Below are 17,415 nucleotides of genomic sequence, written 5' to 3'. Positions count from 1 at the left end.
AGGCTCACAGTCTTATCTTCCCCTGTCTTTGTGATAAGCAAAGAAACCTTTATTGTACACCATGAGTTGGCGGAGCATCACAGGCAGATGACCTGTGGCAGATGACTCCCCATCTGGCCTGTTGCATACGTTTTTCTGGAGGACAGGAAAGGAAAACGCCACCACCAAACCCTGTGCAAAAGCTTTTCAGGGATGAGAATGGATTTCAGCAGAGTTAGCAGTGAAGCAATTATTTGGAGTTGGGACAAAGAAAGAATTTGGACTCAAGGTTAAGGGTATGCCTTGTAAGTCCATATGTGGGAAGTCTTGTCTGAAGTTGCTTTTGACATTCAGCATTCCCTGCAATGAGATCTTAAATTAGCAAAGCAAGCTGGTATGGCTGTGTGTTTGGGATTCAGTGGCTGAATAGCGAATGGTGCAGACACAGAATCTGTGTACACATAATTGCAGTATATATCATTTAAGTGAAAATGAGTGTGTATGAGGCTTATACCACAGGATGCTATTTTTTATAGAGTTAAATGCTATCAGTGTTGGTGGGTAGACTGGTTGGTCTGTGCTGTCCAGTCACTGGCCGAAAGTAGCCGTACTTGTTCAGCCCAGGTCTGTGCTACAAGGGGTGGTAGGCAGCTGGAAAAGGGAACTTGTGACAACTTTGTCGATTTGATCCCTGTCTGGGCTCTTCACCTGAGAGTTGAACTCGATGCTCCTTGAAGATCCCTTCCAACTCAGAATGTTCTGTGATTCTGTGAAAGAAAATGCTTATGGAGAAGAGAATGACAGTCTAGGAGGTTCAGTCCAAACTAGACAGTGAAAGGTGAACAAGCAGAAGTGATCTTCAGAGGAATACTGGTGTTCCCTGAGCCCAGGTTAGCAGCTAGACTGACATAGGCCATGCCACATGGGAAGGGGTACATTACAGTTGCTTGGAAGAGATAAAAGACACTACTGTGCTATGGTAAATCTCCGTGAAAGCATATTTACTTATGTTTCCCTTTTATTTGTTCTGGGTTTTTTTCTTTTTAACATTTAATCAGATGCAAATTTGGCAAACAAAACCTGCATGCTTTTTGTTCTGTAAAGCATTGCTGTAAAACTCAATTTTGACCATGCCAGAAAGTAATAATAGCAGTAAAGCATTGTGTAGGTTAAAGAACATGGAATAAAAGTGATCATGTATAGCCTTGCAGAGTCTAACGTAGTGTACCCAGAAACTGAAAGGTACAATTGTAATATAAAATTTATTTTAAGGGGGTTCTGGAGGATAGAGGACCTTTACTATGTGTCTCACATATTATTCAGATTAAAATCTGGAAGTTTTTATTTTTTAAGCTAACATCAGTATCTCCTGTTAATACAGGCAGCCTGTTGGAACTGACTGCCGCTATTAGTTATGTTGTCCTTCTTCAGAAAATGTCAGGTTTACTAACAAAATTGCTTTCTTGCCTTTTATAAAATTTGTTTCCAGACTGATGGGTTTCTTACCTCACATGGTTTTCTTGCTATTCATATTACCTTTAAATCTGATGTCGGCTGTGTGCCATAGAAACTAATCCACATCTAGATTAATTCCAAGCATACCTGGGGATTTTTCTCATGTACCAGCAGTCAGCTCTCCAGTCTTCTGGGGATCTCTCCTTCTTCTAGGGGTCCTGCTTTGGCACAGTTTGTTCTTTTTGCTTAGCCAAGAGGAATGTCATACTGTTAAGTCTCCCAGGCAGCCCTGGAATGTGGACCAGTGACCCATGTCACCACTTGATGGAATGCAGCATAGCTACTTGCTTTCAGTCAGTAGGTTTGTTTTGGGAAGCACCTATGTTGTGAGCACCCTCTTCATGGAGGTGCCCTCTCCAGCACTGGTGCCAGCTGCTCAGGGAGAGAGGAAAAGAGGCTGCCTCCCTCTGCTCTGGCACCACAAGTCGTCATTGTGCTGCAGTGGTGTGCCCTGACTGAACTTTCTGCTAAAGAAGGAAATGGTGATGTTACTGACCTGCTACATCAAACCGACCTTGGTCATAAATATGGGAAGAAAATACTCCTGGTTTTGTCTCAGACAGCATCTGATGTGTATCATCTTTGCAGATGAATGTTGCTTTTGGTGCATTTTCTGCGAAAACCTGGCACTTTTTTTGCAAATCCACACATCTGCAGATGGCTTGGAGAAGGAAAGGATTGTTTTGTATGGAGCTTCATAATGTAGTTTCTGGTTGCCATCATTTTCAACACATCTGACCAACTTAAGTTCCTGTTGTGTTGAATCAACTTTCATATCATTAAGTCCCAGGTTCTCATTTCTGTTGGTTTGGCTGGGCTCTGTGAGCTATGAGTTTTAATTTTAGAATCTGAAAGATACTGTTTGGAAAAGAATCAAAGTCCTCCGAAGGAGAAGGGTCTATACTTATTTTGCTCCAAATGATAATGTCAAAATGGTTTTGTAGTTTTTATTTTACTTTATGTTTGTTTTAGTTTACAAAGTTCCACTTTCTTACAGAAATACTGACAATTTTAACAGTCATGACATTGGTATGTTTAAACTCACAAGTGGGTTGTTTTTTTGAGAACACTAACAATAGTCAAAAACAGACTAACAAATCATAGTATAACAGTCAGCTGTAGTGGTTCTGGGTCACCAGAGCTTAAAAAATTTGTTGTTAAACTCTTTGTGAGTTTTATGTTAGTGGCTCTTGTATTGCAGTGACAACTGTTCCTGAACTGATGATGTGATAAGCCTGCACTGGCATATTTCAATATATCAGTGGAGCATGTCTGCACATCCCAGCCCACTACCCAGTCCCCTGTACAAATTCCTGCAGAGACACTGAAGATCAAAGTGCATGTTGAAAGGTAACATTTTTATGCATTTAACTATGAACAACATATATACATACTTCTTTGGTCTTAAAATCTTATTTTGGCTAAATATCTGTATCCATATTATAGGAATGCTAGTATTTCTGCTGATTGTTTCTGAAAGTAGTAAAAAAAAAAGTGGCTGCTAGTGATTCCTGCAATCAGCATATTACAGCTTACATAGTATTTAAATGATACTTTTATGATTAATTTTCTTGGATCACCTGGATCACCTTGGATCACCTTGGATCACCTAACTTATATTAAACAAAATCAAATGCTTCCCGTGTGATTTTTTTTTTTATGGAGTAGCTATCTTTAAAATGCAATGGCCTAATTTTAAAATAAGAAAATGTGTAATTTTTTTATATACAAGTATACTGTTGTCCTAAATTTCCCCTGTTTTGCTAATAACCTTTGTTTTTTGGGAAGCTTGGAGCAGGAGACATCTTTCTCCCATGAGATTAACTTGGTAAATAATATTGGTGCAGTTAGTGATGGCAGTTGTCATATCATTCAGGAGGGGGATTGGTTTCTGTTGCAGTATGGCATAGTTTTAAAGAAAACTCTGTCAGCCCAACACCATCTTCTGATGGCTCTGGCACTGTCAAAGGAAGACTCAAAGCCCAGATTCTCTGCTGCAGTCCCCTATTTTAAATACAGTCTGCATTTTCCCAGCCCCACCCATAAATATCTGCTCATGCAGTCAATCATAGCAAAAGATGAATGTTCCTGCTTCCATTTTCATAAGGAAATAGGAAAATTGCTCCCCATGTACTTTAATCCTGTTCTGACTTTGGAGCTTCACAGAAAGAGGCACTTCATAAATAGGCTTAAACTTGATTTTGTTTAAGGCAACTTGAAGCTACTCAGTTCTTCAAATAAGAGAGAGTAGTTTTCCTTAAAGGGGCTCAGTGCAAGCCAAGTTGCATTTCAAATTACCAATTTATGTTAACATCTAAATTAACATTACTTAGCATTTAACTGGTAAAACTTCAACGTATCAGACAAATGAACAAAAACTAGTTTGTCTACTGCTGTACATGCACTGTGGTAGCATGCAGATATATGGAACTAGCTTGGGTACGGGAAATGGCATCTGGAATTCTACCCGGGGCATTTCACTTAAAATAAATTAACTCAAATAAAATGTAAGGTCAGTCAAGTTTCACTACAGCCCCATCTTGAGTGTTTTGTGAAAAAAAGAGACAAAAAGGCGGGATAATAAAAACCTTGACAAACCACTGTGCCAGTGCAAGGAAATTACTTTGGATACTCTGATTAGCTCAGACATATATAAGCAGCATTTATAAAACAGAGCCAGCATTAAACTTACAGAACTTTATTAATTCAGAGCTTGCCATCAAAGTTCTGCTCACCAAAGTCATCAACAGAGAACACTATATCTTTTCTAAATTGAAATGGTTTGACCAGAACCATCAAGGAATTTCACAGAATATTTTCTCCTCATAAAAACATTATCAGCTGTAGCAAGAACAATTTACCGAGTTCTAACCCTAACCCATAGTTGGGAGAGAGAAAAAAAAGGGATAGGGACACACACACCCCCTTCTGAAGTAGGGTTTCCTTCTGATGCAAATAAAGTTCAAATGAGCAAGGGAATCTGTCTTAAATCATTGAAGGAAACTAGTCTTTGAAGACAAAAATTAGCTGAGTTTATAGTAACCTTTGTGCATCCAATTAGTGTATCAAAACATGCTCTACTAGTAAGTCTTAGAACAATAACAGCTCAAAACACAGTAGACTGTGGTGCATTTGACTGAATTCCAGTCATTGTTCATATGCAGTTTGATATTGGTCAGTTAAAATGCCAAACTAGATTTTAGTTTTAAAAAGCAGACTTTTTAGGTATTGCCTCTTATTTATCATCCTACGTAACAAAATAACAAGATAAAAGCACAGAAAAAAATGAAAGTTGAAGTAAGAAAGATTCAAAATGTTAAAGCAGATAGGACTTCAGGTTCTTCCCACTTGCCCAGTCCTGTTCTTCACATCCCCAGTTTCACTTCTCCTAGGTGTGCACCCTCAGGAGCAGCAGTGCTTTGCATGTACCCACTTGTATAGCACATATCTGGAGTGTTTCAAGACCCATCTAAGTCCATTAAATGATTTTTACTACCAATGGAAACAGGTATGAGCCCTTCTGAAAGATTTCAGTGTAATATTCCTCAGTATACAAGGGACCATCTCTAAAAACTGAAGATTCAAGTTAAGCACTTGAAATGAACACAGTTCAGCCATAAACAAACATTTTTGCTTGGCATGCTACAGCAGAAACTTTATTCAGGTCTTTTTGAAAATATTTGCAACCAAAATTAATTTTTGTAAATTCACAGAAATAAGCTTTAACATATAGGCTGTATACAACTCAAATACAGGTAATACTTTCAGCAATAACTTACAGATACAAACTAATGATAAACTACAGTTTCACAAAGAATTGTAAACATTTTGCACAATTGTCAGTCCTTTCTTTTAGGCAAAGTGCTCTTTTGATGACAAATAAATTAACACACACACAACTAGAGCAGACTACTTCCAGACAATACAAAAAGATGTTTAATAAGGCTTGTAAACAATGTAATAGTTACTTATGCAGAATCCATAAAAGTGTCTTGCAGGTTAAATAGACGTACGTACCTGGGCAAAAATTATCTTGAAATGCTTTGGGAGTTAAATAAAAAGTTCACATTAATATCTTTCCAATTATATTTTCAGTACACTATGACTTAAGGTTACATCTTTAATTGTTTAGATCCCTGATGAAAAGGAATTAGGTGTGACTTAGTGGCAGTTGTGTCATTGAATGGGGTAGCAAAGGCTGAAGTCCAAGAGCTGTAGGTGAATGAGCTACAAAGACAGAAATATTTGCCAGTCAACTTCATTGAAAGTAGCAAAAGATTATAAGTCAGTAAATTCCACTGGGTAATGACAGTTCACTGTCCCAAACCTGTAGCATGTTCTGTTTTTCCTAACCCAGCATTTGCACTTCCACCCACAGCCTACCTTAACGCCACTTTTCTGGAGGAAAACAAGCACAGGCCACACATGCAACTCAGCCTGGTTCTCCCAAAACCTTCACAGTCCCTCCTAATCACAAATAGGAGCCAAATTTGTTGACTTGCTGGGTCATAAGACAAACAAAGTACTTTGGACCACCCGGCTCTCCCCTCCTCCCCACTGTGTGTTACTGTGAGGGAAGCTGAAGCTCTCTGAGAATTTGTTGGATTGAGCATACAGTCCATGAGATAAAAGCAAGGGAGCAGGTGACAGTTTTATTAAAATTATGTATTACTAAAATATGTGAGGTAGATGTTTAAATAAGTACTTAATTTCTTATTCTTGTTTTAATAGTCTAGAAGAAGCACAAATAGATTGCCAGCCATACTATTGCAGTGAAGGGCTACTGCTTTCTTAATGAGGTGTAGACAGCAAGTACAGTATTGATATATCATCAGGTTTCTTTAATCAGAACTTGGTAAACTGTTCTTGCCACAGCTGATAATGTTTTTGTGAGGAGAAAAATAGCAAAGCTGTTATACCTACCATCCATGTAGCTGTGCAGAGCAGTTAGCATAGTCCCATCCTGGGGTACATAGGCAGAGTATGCCATTTCTTCTAACATGGGTGGAGACAACCTGGAGGGCTGAACTGCTGTGACAGGAGCAGTAGATGAATGATTAGGACTAACATGTTTCTTATGACGTGCTCTGCAATTCTGAAACCACACCTGAAAAGGAGGGAAACGTACATCACATGGATAGAATGCATTCAATACTACCACAACAACAACCTTAGAGCTTATCTTAAGCTGAGTTTGCATGGTTAATTTGGCCTTTGACACAATGCTGGCAGTCCAAATGGAGAAATATCCATTCTAAACCTATAAGTGTGGTCAGGTCAGGAATGTGTCTTCAGTACCCAGCAGCCCACCAAGGACAGGCACAACCACAGGGAGGGGCTGGGCATCTCCCAGAGGTGGTGTCCCCCGAGGCCAAGCAACATCACCTGCAGCACACCTCAGCACAGCCCAGACACAGTGTTCTCCCTGCCTGGAGCTACTGACAGCAAAGCATACTTTTCATATGATACCCACTTGCCTTTTCACATGGAAAAGCACGCAAGATTTCTTTAAGAATTATTGCAGACAGATACCTCATTTCTATAGAAACAGTGTCAATCTTCCAGATTATAATGAGCCAAGGCAACTCAAAATTTATTTTTATTTATATTAACATATAAATATATAATTTATATTACATTTTAAAATCACATTTACATATAAAAATGCATCCATATGTGTGCTGAGAGACATCTTCAAGAAGATAGTCCAAGTTTTTGTTTTAACTTCGGTTGGCATGGGTATATATTTTAACTCTGCTTTCTAGAACAAATGCCTAGATATTCACTTGCCCCTTATGTCATACCACAACATGCTTTCCAAAAGAGTGCAGGTCTTAAAAAACCGACTACTACAGTCAGAAATACATACTTGGCCAATTTCTGTGCTATTTATGCTGAGAAGTTTCTTCCTAGAAAACTTAATCCTCCACGCAAAGTGCAAGAGGAATACAGCAAGTTTTCCAAATTATGATGCTTGTTCTAGACCTATTCCTGACTAAATGTGTTGTCTGAATTTAAAATAGATTAAGACCTTTTTCCATGTTAGAATAACCTCAGAGAAAATTGTGAGTGAGCATTTCCAATGGATGAGTACCAGACTGCAAGTCGAGTAACTTCTTGCTGTTACCTGTATAACACGCCTGCTCAAGCCTGTTCTTTCTGCCAGTTTCTGAAGTGTTTGTGCATCTGGATTGTTGTCCTGAGCAAATTGTGCTTGCATAACCTGAAAAGGTAAGATATGAGATTGCAGGAGCATTTGTGTTGAAAGCCACATTTGACAGTCTTCTCAGACTATGGTACTACTCCTTTCCTGTGTTCAGGAAATCAGGGGTTTTTTGTGATCACTAGTCCCTAGAAAGTACCCAATACATTTAAAATAAATAAATAAATAAAATTTACATTTTAACAAATTAATAAATTATTATTAAATTATATTTTATTAAATATATAATATGAATACAATGTTGTAAACATAATATATATTATTGCATTATCTATTTAAATTATTATTAAAATATAATTTATTTAATAAAAATAAATAAAAATTAAAAAACAAACAAACAAAAAAACACACAGCCAAAGTACAAGTCCTAGTTGTGACATTTTCCAGAACTTAAAGAAATGGATTCTTTAGTAGGTAGTAAAAACTGGAAGAGGTCCTCTAAGATTGCATTAGAAGAACTGTAGGAGAAAATTCACTGCAAAGCAACTCAAATATGCTCAATAAACACCTATAGAAGCAGACCACAGCATCAAAATAAGGCATGAGCTATGATCCACCACTCTGAACTTGTCAATCGCTATCTGCACCCAATGTTATATGGAGTAATTGACCTTCTTTTCATCTCTATGGAAGATGCTGGAAGACTCTGTGTTTCCTTTGTCTTTCACCAACCCCAAGAAACAGAGGCTCCACCTTGGCTGACCTGACCTTTTTGATGGTTTGGTTACTCATCTTTTGATGGAAAATTGAAGTCAGCACTTGTCTTAATGATATAAATTACACTCTTTTTGAGGAAGTAAATGTCAATTTGGCCTGTATCCTGAGGACTTCCACTGGCTTTAAGGATTTTGTCTGTTTTTGAGAGTAGTGCTTCGTGGATTTCTGCAGGGTATGTTCAGCAATTTCAAAGCATTATTTCCTTTTTTTTTATTTTTGACTCATCAAACTTTGCCTGGCTTCATCTTTGAAGATTCAGACTACTACTTTCCACATTCAGAAACTATTTACTTTTGTAATTTTTCATAGAATCACAGACTGGTTTGGGTTGAAAGGGACCTTAAAAGCTTATCTTGTTCCACCGCTATGCCGTGGGCAGGGGCAGCTCCCACTGTCCCAGGCTGCTCCAAACCCATCCAGCCTGGCCTTGGGCACTGCCAGGGATCCAGGGACAGCCACAGCTGCTCTGGGCACCTGGGACAGGGCCTCAGCAGCTTCAAAGGGAAGAATGTCTTCCCAATGTCACATCTCTCCCTGCCCTCTGTCAGTGGAAAGCCATTCACCCTTGCCCTGTCACTCCAGGCCCTTGTCCAAACTTGCCTCTCCAGCTCTCTTGGAGCTCCTTTAGGTCCTGGAAGGTGCTACAGAACAAAACAATCAAAAAAGCATGGACATTCGTTTGTACAAGTACTTTGTGTGGTAATTGCCTTTCTGATGGTGCACTTATCCCTACAATGTTTCTCTTGTTGGAAGTAACGCCTTATATGGGCAGCCTGTAGCATAGGTACTGAGGTGCAACAAGCAGATAGAAAATATCAGTAAATAACAAGATGCTACAAGACCTCAAACAGGGGCTAAAGTATGTTACAATCTACTTTAAAATGTTACAATCTAAAGAGAAAAAAAAAAAAATTAGTGGATGTTTCAATGACAGCATCTGGGAAGAAGCCCTGAATACAGTTCCCATCCTAATGGCTGATCCTATATCCCTTTCAGCTTCTGCTGGGGAAAAGTTCCCTTTTGCTGAAGCTCAAGCTCAATGTGCAGAGCCCTTGCCCTGTGCAGCTGGTTGGATTATTTCTTACACGATTGTTTTGTGTTAACACCACTTTGAATCATGACTATAATAGGAACCCAAGCTTTAAACAACCCTATGTTCTTTTATATAGCACTGCTTTAACACCTCACGTGTTATTACACCTCAAGATGAGTTTCTCAACTGCTTTCATTATGAATAAAGAGGACAGACCAACAAAACAGAACTCACTCTGTGACCAGAAATTCAAAGACCTGTTAAACTGAAGGCAAGGATGTACAGCCAGGATTAAGTAGAAAGTCACAGCTTCCTTCTCACTAGAGGTTAAAACTTCTAAATCTTGTCTCACTATCCCCTTTCATTGGAAACTGGCCCTATCTTAATCTTAGTGTTTTTCCCTAGAAAGCTAATTTAAGTGAAGTGGTTATCTAGAATTTGAAATAGCTCTGGACTGTCTCAGGAGTTAACTCTTGCCAAGGCAATAAAAAGACAAGAAGTCTGGAAAGCAGAGGAGATGCAGGCATTACAACTTCCAACCTATTAATGTCTTGAAGTCACATACAGTACCCATCTTTGGTACAACTTTCCACATTACATAATCTAAAAACTATTTTGTCTTTATTATGCCTGGTGATGTAAATGGCTGATTAAATAGATTTCATCAAGCAATCAGAATAGAAACATGGTTTTTTTTTTTTCCCCACACTTCAGAATTACGATCTGCCCCCAGGGAAATAAAGAGCTTGAAGAGTTTCATGTTAAACTTCCACAAACATGCCGTGTCTTGATAGTTTATTAAATAGTTTAAAAGTATTCAAGCTCTTCTTTCCCCCTGTATGCATGAAACTTTCTATCAGTTCAGTGCCCACGTCTGGAATAAATCTGAGTTACACAAGTTTTTAGCACTGTCTCTACCTGGAGTTGATCAGCTGTGAAGCTGGTCCGAGCTCTTTTTGCTGGTTTTGGATGATTAACATCTTGTTCTGTTAGTAATGCTCCTTCCACACTAATTCCATTACCTGAAACATTAAAAAGAAAACAATACTGCCTTCTAAACATTCACAATGATGTTTTAAAGTCAGACTGTTGTACAACAATAACCAACAGCAGCTGGTCAACTGAATTTCAGCACAAAAAAACCATATTCTATTCAAAGTTAAATTGATCTAGCACCCTAAACAACTTCCTTGCAAGTGAGGGAAGAAATGAATCTAACATGATATTTTATCAACAGGATATGCTGTTACTTTCTTTTCCTTAGGATACAACACAAGTTCTACAGACTGAAAAAAAACCAAAAAACCACCAAACAAAACAAAACAACAAAAACAAACCAAACCAAATCCCCCCAATGTGAAATAACTTACCATTTTTTTGGTTCAAGAACCTGTGCTGCCAGTCTTAGTAAAACCAGTCAATTATCTCTCTGTATGGAAAATGAAGTAAACCCCAACAATTTAATTAAATCTTAACCACAAACATTGTTCTTAGGACAAGCAGTATGTTACCATTTTCAACTTCTCTTTTCAGATTGTCCAACATGCAGTCGTAATGTACTCTGCAAAGGACTTTCTCCTCAACCAAGGCGAACTCCTCTCCAGTTGAGAGCTGTCTCTTGCAGGAGAAGCAGGCGAAGCACGCCAGGTGATAGACGTTGCCCTTGGCCCGCCGGACCCAGTCGGTGGAGTGGATGTGCCTCCCACAGCGGGAGCAGCGAGTGCCGTAGCGCCTGCAACGAGAAGGGCAACGGGGGCTTCGACACCGCCTCGGCCAAAGCCGAGTTCCCGCAGCGTTAGGGGAGACCGGCTTGCACAGCTCAAACCCACGGTATGGCTGCGTTGGCATCACACAAAAAAAAATTTAAAATTTAAAAAAATCAGCAAATTTCTATATGATAGCTTGAGGCAAGACACTACTGAAGTACAGAGGTTAGTACTTTCAGAAGGCAAAGAGCAAAACAGGCATCTTAACTGCTACATGAATTCATAGCTCATTATCCTTTTGTAAAGAAAATTACTCTTAAAAGCTGCAAGATGGAAACAGCAGACTGTTCAAAATTCTTCCAGTTTTTCAAATGTATTTGATATTACCCTAGTGGTAGTCTAAGCTAATATTTAGTTACCTAATATTACCCCTTCACTAAACTTTCAGCATCTTCAGCAGAAGGGGGTAAACCTGTACTTTCATAGTTATTTCCTCAATTCGCATCACATTATGATTTTTAAATAAACTAAAAAATCTGCATTTACATTATTACATTGGAAAATTTCTCTTTGAAGAGGAAACTAGCCACCAAATTATGCTGATTATTTAGATCAGAATTTGAACATCTTTGCCAATCAAATTTTTTTTTCAGGCCACACAAAATTTAGTTTTTTCAGAAGATTACAGCACTCAGCTTGCCCCCTCCCACTTTGTGTTAAACTTGACTAGCTGGATGCAATCTATTCACTGCACAGCTGAGAATCCCAGAAGTAGTTTGGTCTAGCAATCAAACTAGAGAAGTACTAGAAATCACATCAAAATTAACAGCAACAATTTTTTGCTGCTTTCTGGATCAAACACTTTGCATCCTGAATCCTACATCACCAACACAAATAATATTCTTTCTTGCAAGATTAACCTACAGTTTTGAAAGGATCACATTCTAAATCAAACTGATCACAGAAAGGTACGACTGATGAAAGCTTCTTTTAAATATTGTGGGATTTATTCTGGGTTGATTTTGCAGCTCCTTGTGATGCCTTAAGCTGGACGCCAGTGAAACACTACTCCAAACAGATCACCTCAATTTTACATTGCATTCTCAGCCAGCATTACCCAAAGATGATTCTTTGCACATACAATGGCTTTACAACCATACAACCATAAGGCAGGGACTCCGACTTTTTTTCCCCCTTGGTGCATTCACAAGTAAGTGTATGGTGTAAATACAGCAGCTATGCATGACAGGGGAAGGGGAGAAGGGAGACTTAGCAGGTAATCACATTACACAGACTTAGGGTCCCCCCAAATCCCTCCTCAAGAAAAGTCAGAGTTTAAACTGCCGAAAATAAACCTAACGAGTGAAAAAGAAAGAGCCTCTAGTGAATTTCAGATGTGGCTGAAGTGAAAAGTTACAAGCAAGTATAACAAGTTATCTGATAAATTATATTCCTGGATGATATACCTGAAATAATCAAGTTTGCAGAAGATATCTTTGTCTTTGATGTAGCAGCTGGTGTGCCTTCCCAGGGACGTTCTGCAAACGCTACATGAGAGGCAGCGCACATGCCAGCAGAGGTCATTTACCTGCCAAAACCCAACAGAAAAATACCCCTCAATACTTTTACTACCAATATTGCATTTTATATTTTACAAACCCTGATTTTTCCAGAAACGGTCAAAATTTTTAAGCATCATAATTCACAGAAAAATTATCTTGAATGCAAAACCTTTTCCTTATAGAACTGCATGCATATTGAAGGTTAACTAATTTGATTCAGGCCTTCAGAATAAGCTTTCATGGGTTTGTAATTAAAAGCAGTAGAAGAGGAAGCAAGAGATACAAGTTCTATGTAGATATTTTGTGCCCATTTGGGCTCTCATAGCGTTAGAGAGCAAGTTTTGGCCTTATGTGACCTTGGCAAGGCAACTAACTTACACACATCTATTTCCTAGTCTGCATAAATTCCTGCCTAACAAAAAGCAAATATTGCAAAGTTATTTAAAATTTTAAAACGTGAGTATTGAAGGGGTGGAAAAAAAAAATAAGTCTGTCAAATAGAAACACACCATGAACCGCTCCTCCATTTGCTACGTTTCTGTTAAAGCAAAATTGGTGAATGGTATCTGAGTTTCAAAACAGCATCAGGTGTTTTAATAGAAAATTCAATATTTCTTTAATATGTCCATAGCAAAACTAAACATAGTCATGGAATGCAGTAGAAATCAGCATTTTTGAAAACTCACATATGATTTTGGGGCATATAAAATAAATAAAATGAAAGCAATTATTTTAATTTCTGCTTTCCTAACAAAAGAACTCCTAATAGACATTGTGTATCACCTCAATAAATCTTTTGACAACCCAAGACTCTCAATGACCACAAAAATTATGTAATAACCCTCTGGATAATCCCATACTGTACAGGAGGAATTCTGAAAACCAAACAATGATTAAATTTAGTTTTTTTTTTTCCCCACTGAGCCAATTTCTCATCTCATACCAAACAGCCCATATATTACCTATGAGAAAGCTGATTTGAGGCAATTCAGGATATGCCTTTCATCAGAGCATGACCAGACAAAGCACAGAGAAGGTAAAGCATGGACTTCAACTCTCATGCTGGGGTCACTCGTTTCAGTCATTCTTCAGGCTGTAATATTGCAGTTTGCCCAATGCTTTTCTAACCCTTATCCTTGTTGGCAGCCACCTTCCTATGCTGACAAGTAACACCACAATATATGAAACTGTTGATGATAACAGTTGATAGCTGTCACTAAACTTACCCTCCCAACCATCTCTGAGAAAGGCTGCAGAGCAGAGGGGCAGCTCTGAGCCAGACTGAGCCTGCCCCGCAACCAGTCCTGCCGTGCCACGGCTCCCTGGGCCTCCCCAGGTCCGCAGCGAGCCCCGGCACGCAGCTCTGCACAACGTGAGCTGAAATCCCAGCCACTCAGAGCCCACTGTGTGATCTTCAGAGATCAACGCACTTCCAAAGAGCAGGACACCAGCAGCTTCCCTAGTTGTCCCATTTGACGTCATTTGTCGGTGTTCCTCCTTGTCAATTGATGGGGCTGAATTTGGAAGGTGTGCTGCTGCTGGACAATAGCATACCAGCATCCATTCTTCTCTGCCTACACAAGAAGCAGTAACAGCTAACTTAAACTCAAGGCTAAATAATTTATAAGTTCTTTGCTCCAAGTTCCGTTATCCTGGTGTTTCAGACAGGAGACAGCAGTGATCAGTAAACTATAAATGAGCTGCCAAAAGACCACGGGAATTCACAGAACCAAAACCGAAGTCAGTTCTGTTCTTTGTCCACCCGCCCATTCTGTGCCAGCCCAGGCTACTGCAAGGGGGATGGGGTCACCCGAACCAGGGGTGTGTGGCAGCTCCCGCAACAACCCCATTTTAACTGAACACTAGTCCCCTCAGACATTTTCTTTGGACCTCCACACCTCAACCAAGGCCTAAGTGGATGGTTTAATAGCACCACAGATATGCTTCCGGAGGTGTCACCCACTATCACTTTGCAAGCATACAGTAACTTCGTTTTAAGCTGATGGAATTAACCGACTTCTGCCATGATAGCTACTCTCACTTTTGAAAGGAAAAACGGCAAAAATCTGACCCAGAGTGATTTTAACGGCTATAATACAAAAGACAAATAAACTCCCCCCTTGTCGTCGTCTCCCGTGCAGTAACACTTCATGTTTAAAGCCACTGAGTCTTGTTTGTTAGTTTTTAAATTATTTCACTCGGTCCTGATTGCAAAGACAAGAAAACTGCCCTGCACACAACTCGTTTCCTTCAAATATATTAGTTGACCACCTTTTGCAGGAGTAACTTATTTCCACATTCTTCGAGAGACACTTTTGGCTTCGAGACTCACGACATTGCCCCCAAACCTATTTCAGAATAAAGCAGGTCGCGCCGCCGTCGCTGACCAAGAGCGCGCGGCAGTCACGGCGGTCGGGACCGCCCGTTCCCGTCCCCGCTTCTCCCAGCGGCTCAGGAACACTCAGCCCAGCACAAGTAGCGTCACCCGAAACACCGACAGCATCTAGAGTTCCCACTCTGGCCCGGACATGGCGAACACGCTGGGATTCTGCACTCCCGTGTCCGCGGCAGCTCCTCGCCGTCCGGGAAGGGGAGGGCTGTACCCTCGGATCCCACCGGGCCCTGTTTCCCGAGGCTCTCCGGGCACTGCCGGCGGCCCGGGTAGACTCTCCCTCAAGCGGGCCGCCTTCCGGCCTCAGCGGTGCCGAAAGTCGCCAGACGAAGGGGTCTCCCGGTCGGGCGCCCTTACCTTGAGCAGGTACTTGTCCACAATCTCCAGGCCGCAGCTACTGCACACGCACTTGCCGGGGGCGCAGCCCGAGCCTGAGGCCATGGACCGCGGCGATGAGGAGGGCGACAGGGCAGCGGAGGAAGAGCAGGAGTCCTCGTCAGCTGCTGCGGGGCTGGCCTGCGGGAGCGCGGGGAGACCGCGATCAGCGCCCGGCCACGCCCTGGAACCCCGCGCCGACCCGGTGTGGCCCACCGGCACCTGCGTGCCCCGCCGGGACCCGCGGACCCCGCCGCCAGGGTCCCGGGGGCAGCGCCACCGCGGCCGCCAGACCCGCCGAGCTGCGCCAGGGCCCGAGCCGAGCCGCCCTCCGCCCGCGCACCTTCTCCGCCGAGCCGCCGAGCGCGGGCAGCTCCTTGTCCTCCAGCCTGCAGACGAACATCGGGTCACTCTTCCAATACATGGCCCTATCCTACCACATACCAGCCCCCGGCGGGCGGCCAGCCGGCTCCGGGGACCCCGCGCCGGTCTCTGCTCTCAGCGCCTGCAAGAAAAAAGTTTTGTTTTCAAGTGGGTGGACCTGCCCCGCTGGCCTCACCTCCTGCACAGAACCCGCCTTCCAGCGCGGCGGGGCCGTTATCTCCATTAGCGAGCCCGTGCGGTTTTAGTGAGGGGAGGAGGCACAGACACCCCCCCCCCCCCCCCACATCATCAACAACGAAAAAACAGCAAAGCACCCCCCTCCCGCGCCCGAGAGAACCCCCTCACTTGTCTTTATCTTCTGCCACAGCTTCCCCCCACCACCCCAGTCTAAACACACGTTCCAGTTACATCTCCCTATGAGCAAAGGAAACAAACACGAAGGAAAGCTAAATTCCGTGTTACGGGAGCGATTTTCCCACACTCCTGAATCTTAAAGCCCAAGCGAATCCTATAGCTCATACACCTCTCTCTACCTCACCTCCGAAATCCCCTAATAAAACCTTTCTCATTTAGCTAAAATAGAAGGACCTGAGCTGCGGAAGCGTTCCTCCTGCTCTGAGCGCCCACAGGTGCTGCTGATTAACCCTGGTGGCACCGCGAACACAGGGTGCGGAGCGTGGCTGGCCCTCACTACCTGCAGAACCAGCCTTCGTCTCTTCGCGTAAAGGCTGTGGGTTACGGGCACCCCTTCTCCACGATAACAAATCTTGTCCGCAGAGTTCCCTCACACACTGGTGGTGCTCTCGAGACATTAGAGGAGAATAAAACAGTAGCTTGTCCTTCGCAGGTGAGGTAAAAAACCGGATATCTGCTTCTAGGCACACATTTAACCAGCCAGCTGCTTTTAATTAAACTTGTCGTTTAGTTTCCATCTTTCCACTCACCTCTGTGGTTCAGCCTCGCCTCACCATGGATGCAGGACGTGTTGTTGAGCCTCGGTAAAGCGATCTGACAGAATTGTCCCTAAGTTTATAAACGTGCTAGATTTGATAAAAGGGAATTCTGCGTTTGAGGAGATGTGTGAAAGGAGAAACCCCCTATTGTTCTCTCGCTAAAAAAGATGATCGTTGTTTCAAGTTCCGGGACCCGATCTTGCGGAACCGTAACTCGGCTGCGCTGAGCACCGGTAAGCCGGGACGTCCCGTCAATTACTCGTTTGTCCAGCGGTTTTAACCGATCTAACCGTGGACCGAATCTCGCTGACATCCAGTCTCCATGACCCTAACACCGCTGCCTCAGCGAGGCAAGCGGAGCTTTGGGGTTTGCGATGGCTGTGACGCGGCTCGGCGCAGCGAGACCGACGCCTGGCCCGGAGCCCCGAGCGGCGACAGGGAACACGGACAACACCGGCCCCTAAGGAGCCCCGGCCAACGCCTATGCTGGCCCGGAGCCGGCTTTCTGGCGTCTCACCCGAGGGTCCGGCGTGTCCTTGCTCAACCTCCGACCCAAATGTGGCCCCCGACCCGGCC

At 42.2% G+C, this 17,415-nt stretch overlaps 1 protein-coding gene across 2 annotated transcripts; it reads right to left on the bottom strand.

Annotated features, from left to right (window-relative positions):
- Positions 1-5,121: 5,121 nt before the first annotated feature.
- LHX8 (LIM homeobox 8) lies at positions 5,122-17,103 on the bottom strand. 2 transcript variants are annotated; one of them, XM_058842749.1, is made up of 9 exons: positions 16,831-17,103; positions 15,846-16,007; positions 15,485-15,643; positions 12,640-12,761; positions 10,979-11,199; positions 10,386-10,489; positions 7,622-7,717; positions 6,418-6,601; positions 5,122-5,721 (listed from the first exon to the last, which is right to left on the bottom strand). In XM_058842749.1, the coding sequence occupies exons 2-9, from the start codon at positions 15,924-15,926 to the stop codon at positions 5,645-5,647; spliced, it is 1,044 nt and encodes a 347-aa protein (XP_058698732.1). In that variant the 5' UTR covers positions 15,927-16,007; positions 16,831-17,103; the 3' UTR covers positions 5,122-5,644. The 2 variants fall into 2 exon arrangements, with proteins under 2 accessions (XP_058698732.1, XP_058698731.1); XM_058842748.1 differs by lacking the exon at positions 16,831-17,103 and having other exon boundaries at positions 15,846-16,056.
- Positions 17,104-17,415: the final 312 nt, after the last annotated feature.

This window comes from Poecile atricapillus, chromosome 7, assembly GCF_030490865.1.
Source record: "Poecile atricapillus isolate bPoeAtr1 chromosome 7, bPoeAtr1.hap1, whole genome shotgun sequence".
Taxonomy (NCBI): Eukaryota; Metazoa; Chordata; class Aves; order Passeriformes; family Paridae; genus Poecile; species Poecile atricapillus.
Note: the sequence above shows the minus strand (reverse complement) of the source record. Positions and strands in the feature narration are given on the sequence as shown.